At 39.1% G+C, this 11,865-nt stretch overlaps 1 protein-coding gene across 1 annotated transcript; it reads left to right on the top strand.

Moving 5' to 3' along the window:
* Positions 1-1,266: 1,266 nt before the first annotated feature.
* On the top strand, positions 1,267-3,666 carry LOC147850379 (uncharacterized). The gene is made up of 8 exons (XM_087336555.1): positions 1,267-1,483; positions 1,570-1,658; positions 1,953-2,091; positions 2,174-2,248; positions 2,341-2,462; positions 2,599-2,674; positions 2,793-2,852; positions 3,280-3,666. Exons 1-8 carry the CDS (start codon positions 1,355-1,357, stop codon positions 3,406-3,408), a joined length of 819 nt encoding a protein of 272 aa, XP_087192681.1. The 5' UTR covers positions 1,267-1,354; the 3' UTR covers positions 3,409-3,666.
* Positions 3,667-11,865: the final 8,199 nt, after the last annotated feature.

The raw sequence follows: 11,865 nt of genomic DNA, 5'->3' as shown, positions 1-11,865 counted from the left end.
CATTTATTTGGATAACTCTAGTGGTACAATAATGTAGGGATGCCAACAACTCTTGCTTTTACAGAGAGGCAATATATAACAAAAAAATATTCGTACACTTATGAAAACTCGTTGAGACATGCTTCCCTCTTAAATTCTTATCATTGTTAGTGATGATGAGGATCTCTTTGTTTTTGTTTCCTCTTTTGTTACGTATGAGAAGTAGGGAGAGCTTTTGTCTTTTTAAGGTACAAAAAAGTTAACATGACTCTTTTACCCACACTTTTTTGTTTGTGGGTTTCAATAAAAAATTGATGAGATTTTCTTTTTAGCACATGATTGCTTTTTAAGAAGAGAAAGAAAGAAACATTTGTGTGTTTATAAGTACTCTGTTTCCTTTACTTTCTTTTCTTTTATTCTCCAAATTTTGAAGGCTTTGGACATATAGATAATTAAGGTGCTCTTCCCCTTCTTTAATCACCATAGCTAATGTCTCCATTAAATTTTCTGATCTCTCTCTCTCTCTCTCTCTCTCCAACTCTCATTTAATCAATGATCAGATCAATGCACTGTGTTCTGATAATGATGATTCTCTTTAATTCTTCCATTCATGTTTAAATAAATAATATATTCATGGAGGGATGTATGGATAACATATTTGCTCATTCCTTACATGAGTAACTGTGGATGATGATTTTATGGCTATAGTTTGGTTTGTTTGCAAATTAATCGCTACTATTTGTGAACTGTTATGCTTAGTTATGAATAATTATCAGGATTTATGGCTAATTTTGATTACCAATGATTTTGGCTTTTGAATAATTTGAAGGCTATTTATAAGTATCATTTTTTTTCGCTTGTTCTAACCAGATTGTCGTTGATTTTTTTACTAGATTGTGCTTACTTTTGATAAGATTAGTATTAGGTTTGACCACAATATGATTGACTTTAACCAAATTATGATCCATCTTGACTAATCATTAATTTAGGGCATGGTTGTTTTTTTTTACTAGATTGTCATTAGTTTTCACTAGATTAGCATTAGGTTTGGCTAGAATTATTTAGGTTGTCTTTGATTTTGACGAAATGATTAAAAGATTGCCTTGGTTTTTGTTTTACTAAATCATGATTATCTTTTACTGTATTAGATTAAGATTGGCTAGAATGTGAGTAGGCTTGACTAATTGATATTAATTCGGACTAATCATTTACACAATTAGGTTGTAATATTTGTTTTGACTAGAATGTGATTGTTTTTGACTGAATTTTTACTAGATCGCGGTTCGGTTAGAAGTCATTATATCCGACTAGAATGTGATTGGATTGCTTTTGACTAAATTGTGATCCATTTTGATTGATATGTAAGGAATGAAGGATGAAGACATCCGAGCCATTCCATGGACAAATGCTCTCAATGGCGATGGAATACAACATAAACCCAATGTGGGCAGAACCCATGCTTTGGTTCTCATCTATTCTACTGGGCATAATCATGTGTAAACTAGTAAGCCACATCTATCTATCATTATTTTTTCTACAACAAAACAAAACCCTAACTTCCTTCTGTGCATTCCATGTCTTTTGATCTAGATATACACCATCATGAAATCTTCAAGCCCATCTTATTCACTCACTTATCTCAAACTTTCCAAATCCGAGAAGATTGAATGGGATAATAGGTTTGTCACATCGGCCCATATATACTCATACAATCTTTTATGGCATGGTTGAATTTGTTTACCTAGATTTAGTTGATGCATGAACACACATACTTCCCTATGCTCAAGAATATGGTGTTTGCTTATCTTTGTTGTCATTTAGAAGAGTGTACCATGACAATAGTATACAACTCATTTTCTTGTTCCATTTATAAACATTTTCAGCCAACAAATTTCAAAGATTCAATCATTTTCTATTGAATGAACAACACTACCAACATTGAGATTTTGAGGCAGTTTTCTTCTATATGATAGGGGATTCTCCACACTGCACGCAATCGTCGTCTCTGGAGCTGCTAGCTATCTTCTCTTTTTTAGTGATTTTTTCCAGGATTCTGGACCTAATGGTCCGGTGGTCTTTCGTAGCTCGATTCTCTCGCAAATTATTCTTGGGGTGAGGACCATCCTATTATTGGCATGTTCAACACAAATAAGTTTACACATTTCTCGAGCAATTTGACCTTATTGTGACATAGGTCTCCTTGGGGTATTTTATTTCTGACTTGGCTATGATATTATGGGTTTACCCTACATTGGGTGGCAAAGGATATGTAAGTTTAAAGCTATTCTTACTAAGTTGGATCTATGGCATGATGTCAAGTTTCTAACTTAATATAGATGTGATGACTTGTGGTGTCATTAGGTGCTACATCATTTTCTTTCGATGGTATCTATTGGTATGTCACTCTACAGTGGGCAAGCACATATCTACATTTACCTTGTGCTTTTAACAGAAATAACGACTCCTTTGGTGAACATTCGATGGTACATTCTCAAGCATAATATAGGGATCATTGTTCATAAGCTTCATTTTAATGCTCATCATTGGCAATGCCTAGTATGAATCGAGACTAAACATTTTTAATGGAATTTGTTAGTAATACTTGACATTGTCATATAGGTACTTGAGTATGGCTAGCATGAAGAATTCAAAGGCTTATGTTTTTAACGGGATTCTCTTATTCATTTTATGGTTTGTAAGTGTTTTGTCCCTCTCTATAGGTAGTGTTTATAGTTATGTCTAGCGTTTTTAAAGTAACTTTCCATAAACTATGTCGAACACCGTAAAAGTTTGTTTTTGTTTTTCTTTTGCAGTTTGCAAGAGTATTGCTCTTTGTGTATTTCTTCCTCCACATTTCTCTACACTATGATCAGGTACACTCTGTCATCAATGACATAACTTTGAAGGAAATTGACCAAATTACTCCTGTATTGTTCATGGAATCCATAACATTATCAAATTCCCTCTTCTTTTACACTTTCTTTCTTCTCAAATTTCCCAAGTTACCCTTTATAATGTCTCACTTTCCTTCTCTTGAATTCTCAAAGTACTGCATGTCGCTATATTGGACTTTGGAAAAGTATGAGATGAGAACATTTTGAAAAATAGGAAAGTAAGAGGACAAGAGTAAGTGAGATAAGAGAGCAAAAGGGTAATTTGGTAATTTCAATATTCTCCAAGTTACAAGGGAATTTCCTAAAAAGTTTGGGATATTTCAGTAAATTGACTTAGTTTCTATCCATATATTGATGCCACTTTAAAAAACTTGTTGAGCAGTACAATATATCAATGTCATTGCAGGTCAAGGAAATTTTCCCAGCAGGTTTCTATTTCTTGTTTATTGCACCTCCTAGTCTGGCCATAATGAACCTATTTTGGTTTTACAAGATACTCAAGGGTTTGCTTAGGGCCTTGCCCAAAAGAGCTTGAACCATGATCCAAATGACATGGTTTAATGTGAGTCATCGAGTTCCGATTACCAAGGAGGATAGGCATGCATCCCAAAGCTAAGCTCTTTGTTGTTGCATGTGAGAGGGTCTTCAAACACCCTTATATATCTCTAAATTTCAATTCTCCACAAAATCTTGAATGAACCAATTTGCGTCCCAAAAATATCTCATCATTGATTGTACGAATTGTCATTTTGAAACACTTTATGACCTGATTCATTCAAGAATGAGCATTTCTTTTTGGAAAAGAAAAAGAAAAAAAGAAAAAAAGAAAGAGCATTTCTCATATTAATGTTTTTTAATGGTGATATAAGAAAATAATTAGAAAATGGTTTTGAAGTCTAGCTAGGACCTACAAATACCATTTAGGAGTAGCACTCAACGTTTCTTTTTCCCATTTCTATCCAAACGTAATTCAAGTATTGTCTACAATGCAAAAATGTTTAGTCTTTTTAAGCAACCCATGATTTTGAGCAACATCGAGATTCGAGATCCCAATTTTTAGGACGGAGAAAATGGCATGGATCATGGAATTGAAAACTTCAAAACAACTAAAAATTCTATAATAAAGTTTTGAGGAGTCTCTATCTCACTCACAAAAATATCGAAGTGTGAGCCCTTTGTTAGGGTAGGCTCCTACAAGTCTAAATTCTTAAATCAAAATATAATACTATAATCCTATGGTCGTGCTACTTACAAGGAGGTTAATGTTTACCTCTTCAAGATTTCAAACAAGAATGGAGAGACATTAAAGTTCAACCCTCCATGAACAGGTTATAAGACACAAAAGCTATAAACTAAAGGATTCTCACTCCAAACTATTGTAATTATCTAACCTTCATTTGTCTATTCATGAATGTCGCTTGAGTATTTGATGTTATGAAATTCTTACACCATCACATAGTTGTGTTTGCCCAATCAATTAATTTTATAACCCACCATATATGTGTGAAGGGCCAACTTTTTTTTTTTTTTTCAAAAAAAAAAAAAACCTCATTCCATTAGTTATAAAATTTTACAAATGAGACGATTATATACAAATCCCTGAAGGGAAGCGATAGTTCAATCTTATGTGGATGCCCACTGACTCAAGAAAGGGAGAGGATGACCATTGTTGGATGAAGGTTATTCGTTGTCTTTCAACACCCTCGGAGCCGCCCTTAAGGCCATCATATTGGCTCTTCAGAGTGGCTACAATTTCACTCCATATCTCTTGCAGTAACCTTGTTGGATGTACGGTTTGGTTGGAGAAGACTCGGCTACATCGTTGTTTCCATAGAATCAAAAGTGTTATTGGGCTGACCAATTCCAATACCTCTTGAGATTTGTCATTAAGAGGAGTGGAGTGGACATTGCCGCTAGAGGAGAAAGAGACCTCTTCTGCTTTTATCACCAAAGTCATACCCTCCTCATGATGCTCGTATCTACCAATTGCGGTTTGCCATGATAGCTAACATATATTTCCCCACTTGATTGAGCCTTGCACTTGGCATAATTGCAACAAGCGGCCAACCCCCCACCATATTCGATGGGACGTTGGACAGTCCCACAGAGTGTGTCGTACTAATTCTACAGCATGTGGGCACTTTACACAATTAGGAGAGCTAAGGTTCCCACGTTGCCATGCTCCCACAGGTAGGGACTTATGTATTAATAGCCATTGGAACATGGTAATTCGCCTCACGTGTTGTTGTTTCTAGAGTTTCTGCCAAAACTTGGAGATTATTGTGGGAGGAACTTGAAATGTGTGCCAGACCTTCGCAGCAACCGGCTCTCGGGCGGTTTGAGCAACTAGAATGTGGCGACCCAATCTAGTTGTGAATTGGAAGAAAGGGATGGGTTTGCTTCCTTGCCCCACGTAGGGATCACGCCATGTCCATTGCAAAGGGTCCCAATTGATCTTATGTAGCCGTGTGTTTTCACGAGTACATATGTGCCAATCGGGTTGTACTTTGATTGGATCAGGATCTACAATCCATTTATGATTAGTATATGCGAGTACTCGAATTGCGTTATTTTGTGTTGGTGTCTTAGTGTCTCGCAATTCAGAGCCTTCGAGCTTGTTTGGTGGTCCCCTACCTCTCGGGATTAGAGATCCTTCCTCCTCGTGGCCTATCCATATTAGAGATTAGGTACTAAAGTAAGCATAAAATAAGGATATATCAATGATAGATCTAGAAAGAATAGAGAGAAAAGAGAGAAAGAAGGGTGCCGATCCACCCGACCACCCCCGAGCGAAGGGATCGAGACGGACTCGAGCCTCGATCGGCGTCCCATACCACCGCCTTGGCGTCGAGTCGTACCTGGATGATAGCGCGCTTGCTACAAGAGTCGTTCCACTTACGGACAGAGTCTCGACGTAGTCAATGCATGCCCCAATGAGGGTAGCTAGGCCTCTTATTTATAGTAATTCTCAAGGCCCCCAGCCATGTTCACACTTGGCCTCATGGGTTGTCTCAATCCCGAGGATTAAAAGTAATCCTCCCCTTCTTTAGACTCTTTGTTTAACCCTCACACTTATCCACGTGTATAGAATACTACGACAATTCTCACCACGGGATATTATATGGTCATGCCCGTAACATACTCCCCCTCTTTAAAACATTGCACTCTTGCAATGGAAAGTTAGGGAAGTTAGTTCTTAGAGTCGTTTCGCGTTCCCATGTGGCATCTTTGATTGATTTATCCATCCATTTTATTTTAAATTCTCGGATTTCCTTAGCACGTAATTTTTTTGTTTTAACATCGAGAATTCTTTCTGGTACATGTGGTTTAGAAGATAAATCTTCAGAAGTAACCAGAGTTTCAGTTGTAACTGTATTGTCACCAGAACCTAGAAGTTCTTTTAGACGACTTACATGAAAGACTGGATGGATTCCAACACCATCGGGAAGAGCGAGACGATAGGCTGATGATCCAATGCGTTTGAGGACTGTAAAAGGTCCACAAAACCGTGGGGCTAACTTAGCGCACTTGCCCGTAGACAATGTCTTAGAATTGTGAGGTACACGTAAAAATACCTTCTGTCCAGGGCTGAATACACGAGGTTGCCTGTGATGATCGGCATAAAAACGGGCTCTATCTTGAGCTGTTTTTATATTATCCCGTGCAATATGCAACATATCTTGCATATCCCGAAGAAAGTTTTGTGTACTTCGCAACTCATCATGATGTATATTAACATCAATCGGGGCTCGTGGCTGAAATCCATACATCAACATAAAAGGACTATATCCCGTCGACGTATGCTTGGAGCTGTTATAAGCAAACTCCAAAATTGGGAGGTAACGTTCCCATTTTGTTGGTTTTGCACCAACGTATGCTCGAAGCATGTCCTCAATAATTTGATTTACTCGTTCTGTCTGTCCATCGGATTGAGGATGATCCGTGGAGCTCATGCTCAACGTAGTTTCTAACTTCTTAAAGACTTGCGTCCAGAAGTCACTAGTAAACTTTGGATCTCGGTCACTCACGATATCCATCGGTAACCCGTAAAAACGAAATAACTCATCAACGAATTGGTAAGCCAATTCAGGAGCTGTTACCGTGGTTTTAGTAGCAATAAATCTGGCCATTTTAGTTAGTCTGTCAACCACAACCCATATGGCATCATGACCTTTTTGGGTGCGAGGAAGGCTAACAATAAAATCCATGGATATACTTTCCCACTTATTATTGGGAATGTCCAAGGGATGTAAAAGTCCTGCGGCTTTAAGTCGCTCGGCTTTGTTAACCTGACATTGGTGACATTTAGTCACATAGCTATGTATGTCAGGACGCATCTTAGGCCAATAAAATTGAGTGGAGATGAGAACGAGTGTACGATGTATTCCAGGGTGCCCTGCTGAGGGTGCATCATGGCATTCAAAAAGAATTCTCTTTTTGACCTCAGGCAAATCTGGAACACAAACCTTCCCATTACGGTAGAGCAGACCGTTAGCAATGTGGAAGTATTCCTTCGAGGGTGTGGTGGTGTCTGTTCCAGACTCGACTCTTGCCCAGTATTTTGCAAAATAATTGTCATCAGGATACTTTCCTCGAAGGTGATCATAAAGATCTGATGTTATTTCAGTGAAGCTAAGCATGTTAACTTCACGGATGCGACTTAGTGCATCAGCGACAGTATTCATGGAACCTTTACGATATCGTATGGAAAAATCAAAGTCCTGGATGAGATCAGCCCATCGTGCCTTACGACCTTTCAGGTCTTGTTGGTCACAAAAATATTTCAAGGACTCGTGGTCCGTAGTTACCACAAAGCGATTTCCATAAAGATAATGGCGCCATGTTTTGAGCGCATGTATAACCGCAAATAATTCCTTTTCTTGAACGGTATACCGACATTGAGCAGAATCAAGTTTCTTACTCTCGAATGCTATTGGTTTACCATCTTGATACAAGACAGCACCTATAGCATAATCGCTTGCGTCGGTTTCAACCTCAAAAGGTTTTGAAGGATCGGGTAAAAGAAGTGAAGGAGCCTTGCATACCAAGTCCTTGAGTTCCTTAAAGGCGAGGTCTAGTGTAGCATTCCACACAATAGGTTTTGTAGACTTACGCGTTTGACCTTTTAGAAGATCAGTAAACGGCGTCGTCAATTGTGAGTAATTACGAAGAGATTTTCGCAAAAATCCGACAAAACCAAGGAATGATCGAACTTCTCGAATATTCCGAAGAGTGGGCCAAAGCTTGATTTTCTCGATGCGAGAAGGATCAATTTCAACTCCTCGTTCGGTTATGAGATGTCCAAGATAAGTAATTGATTTCTTGAAGAACTCACATTTTGAGATCTTCGCGTAAAATTGTTTGTCACGCAATATTTGTAAAACAAAGCGGACATGTCTAGCATGTTCTTGCAATGTACGGCTATAAACTAAAATATCATCTAAGAAGATAACGACAAATTTTCCAAGTTGTTCTCGGAAAATGTCATTCATTTCTTGTTGAAATGTAGCCGGAGCATTGGTCAAACCAAAAGGCATAACCAAAAACTCATAATGGCCGTAACGCGTACGAAATGCTGTTTTAGGAACATCGTCCTCACTTATTCGTATTTGATGGTAGCCAGTACGGAGATCAAGTTTCGTAAAATACCGAGCTCCCTGGAGACGGTCAATTAGATCGTCAGCCCGGGGCAATGGGTACGAATTCTTGATCGTCACTTTATTCAAGCGTTGGTAATTAATACACATACGCCATGTGCCCTCTTTCTTTTTAACCAAGAGAACTGGTGCACCCCATGGAGATTTACTATAACGTATATAACCCATTCGTAAATAGTCCTTAAGTTGCTTAGCTACCTCATCCTCTTCAGATCGACTTAGGCGATACGGAGGTATACTAATGGGTGCAACGCCAGGTACAATATCTATACGATGGTCTATATTACGTTTAGGAGGTAAACCATCGGGTAGTTCACTCGGAAAAACATCACGAAAATCGTTTACGATTTCATCAAGTTGTTTTTGTTCAAAATATGTTAATTGACCCGAGACATTATCGATATTGTAAACGTGAATGTCCGGATCAAGTACACAATAAAATAACGTAGAACAAGACAACTCGGATATTGATGGACACGAGGAAACAATCGAGAGGGATTGTTTTTTTACACATTGAATAAAATGCGTACAATTGTTGAGTACAAAAGAAATGGAATGGCGAACCCAATCAATAAATAAAGAAGAGCTTTTATTATAAAACCAGGGATAACCCAGTATTACATCGGTGGTACTAAGATTCATTACATGGAAGTCTACTTCCTCTATATAGGTATCAATAGAAATTCCTAAAGAATGAATCGCCCCGTTGATGTGTTGTACTCTTCCATCAGCCAAGTGCACCGTGTAGGTGTGATCACTTACGGTGGGTTGGATTCCCCATATCTGTACCAAACGATCATTCACAAAATTGTGTGAGCTTCCCGAATCAAATAAAAATTGTACGGGAGATCCATTGATATACCCGTTTGCACGTAGTAAATCATTGGGACCCAATACATAATGAGGGAAAGAACATTGACAATTACTCAAATGATGTGTATAGACCTGAAGGACATTAGGAATCTGACCTTTATGGTCTGTAGCTTTAGGTTTGGCGTCGTGCTCTTTTCGTTGGAGCTTACGACATTGCTCTTTTGTATGACCCTTCTTTTTGCAGAATACGCAAAAAGGATGTTGTCGCTTATAATCGCGATCCATGAATTCGTTGGGTGTCTTGCGTTTCCCAACGAATTGCGACTGCTTAGTCCCGGGCGCTTCGTTGGGTTTGTTATGGTCCTTCTTCGAAGTGCGTTGATAGCAAAGAACTATCTCAACGGCCTCTTCGAAGGATTTTGGATCCTTATCGTGCACTATCCAGTGATAGTCCGAATTGGGGATGCCATTGACAAAACAAGCTATTAACCAATTGTCCCCTTCTAGACCCGATTTTTGGATTTGGGTTCTAGCATGGTGGACATAGTCTTCTAGCGAGGAAAACTTCCTGCTAGAGAGGTTCATTAAAGCTTGTGCTGCCTCGGTTCGAGAGGGAGGTTGTAGAAATTGACCCTTGAAAACTGTGACAAAGTCTGTCCAGGTCTCGGGCAATCTCCCCAAAGTTCGGAGCCCACGCCACCAAGCGGCGGCCTTACCCCCTAGTTCTCGGCCGACATATGCAATCTTCGTACTATCTGGCGTGGGATAGAGCTCAAAATGAGACTCCCATCGGCCCAGCCACGTGCAGATTGCTTCTTCGGTTCTTTCCTTTTTATCTCCCGTAAATGGCTTTACGACAAATGATGGTTCACCCTGACGCTCATCAGGTCTATTAATCTCATTTTGGAGACTAATGACTCGTGCCTCGAGAGCACTTTGAGATTGCCGAAATTCGGTCAACTGCTGCGCGGTTGAACTAAGGAAATGTTGTACTTGTAAAATATACGCCTCAATGGACATTGTCCCATGAGGATTTCCTTGAGTTCTTTCCGCTTGAGCGGAGGGCATCGGGTCGTTATTCTGAGCCATTGAATGATTATTTCTGGCAAAGAAATAAGATAAGGTCAGACAAATAGTCATAACATCTTGTCGTGGTGTAAACATATCATGGGCAAACATTAATCGATATCATGATCTCACGTCAATACCCCTCTAGACGTATGAGATGAGGTTCAAGATCAGGTTACTATGGTAACACAGAGGTGTTTTAAAAACCATGGGGGTGACAAATGAATGCCTTTCCCTGATCTCTATATCGATTTTTTTCATGGCGGCTCCCCGAGGCTCAACCATGTATGTTCACGTCATGAATAGTTTATACACGAAAAAAATGTTAACAATAACTATGTTTCTGTGCCCACATATGTGGTTTCGGCTCTTTAAGTCCTATTACGAGGACCCCGAAGTGCACTTAGACCTAAAGTCTAAACATGTATTATAGTCATATGTATCAACGATGTTGTATGGTGTTGGTCATATTTGAACTCGAGACCTCGAGGACAAATACATTAAACACTTGAGCCAACCAAGTAGATTGCGCGTCTTGAATGTTTAATGTTTGAGGCGTATTCGAGATATGCGAGGCATTTGCCCCTATATGTTTTTTGTTTAAAAGAAACATATAGGTCAAGTGGCCTTATTTCTCCCTCATTTATTACCCACTATGGTTGTACGCTACCTAACCTCAAGCCTCGTAATTACGATGGCATATGCCAAAGTGTAACCTAATGGTCAAGCCGAATGAGCCCTTGTGTCTTCGTAGGCTCATGTGGCCCATCACATGGTCACGTCATTACGAATGCCACTCGTAAGAACGAGCTCATGGTGGCATCGTATCCATGTAACGAGGGGAGATGTTGGATACGTGTGTCATTAGAGCGACCCTACTTGATGTGGATCAAGCCCGACGTATTCAACGTCATTTTGGCTATACGAGGTTCGTTACGTAACGAAATATCAAAGTGACCAACGGGAATTTCAACAATAAAAATTGTTGATAAAAGGGATGGTGACAACGCCATTCTCACAAAAATGTGAGGACGGCCACCAAAATCCTCTCCCCAAGTAGGAAAACGTTTGATATGAATCACGTAATCTAAAATATACACATATGTCCATTTATCACATATATACGATCAGAGACGTATATAAGTGACCACATATGCGTATACTAAATGAATCGTTTTTTTTATATAGCCAACAATGATGTATTCGGGATACGTAATCGAGGCATATACCTCTACGCACACGAAACATCCGAAAATAAGGTTAAGCGTAATTCGCAATTGAGGTATTGACCTCTTACGCATAGTAAATCCAACGCATATCATTTCGAACGAATCGAGGTATTGACCTCGTACGCGAACGTAACATATGTTCGTGAACGTAATACGCAATTGAGGTAGTAACCTCGTACGCATACGACACTCATCACATATGATTTATATGTCAAACGAGGTATT

The sequence above is a fragment of the Azolla caroliniana genome, unplaced genomic scaffold, assembly GCF_043228905.1.
Source record: "Azolla caroliniana isolate FFs.n. ecotype wild unplaced genomic scaffold, voAzoCaro1.0.p SCAF_21, whole genome shotgun sequence".
Classification (NCBI taxonomy): Eukaryota; Viridiplantae; Streptophyta; class Polypodiopsida; order Salviniales; family Salviniaceae; genus Azolla; species Azolla caroliniana.
This window is presented reverse-complemented; position numbering and strand designations above follow the sequence as displayed.

Coding starts and splice junctions, on each gene's coding strand:
- LOC147850379 (XM_087336555.1), top strand. CDS start 1,355: ATGAAGACATCCGAGCCATTCCATGGACAAATGCTCTCAATGGCGATG. Junction 2,463..2,598: donor CCTTTGGTGAACATTCGATG/GTACATTCTCAA, acceptor ATTGTCATATAG/GTACTTGAGTATGGCTAGCA. Junction 2,675..2,792: donor TCTTATTCATTTTATGGTTT/GTAAGTGTTTTG, acceptor TTTCTTTTGCAG/TTTGCAAGAGTATTGCTCTT.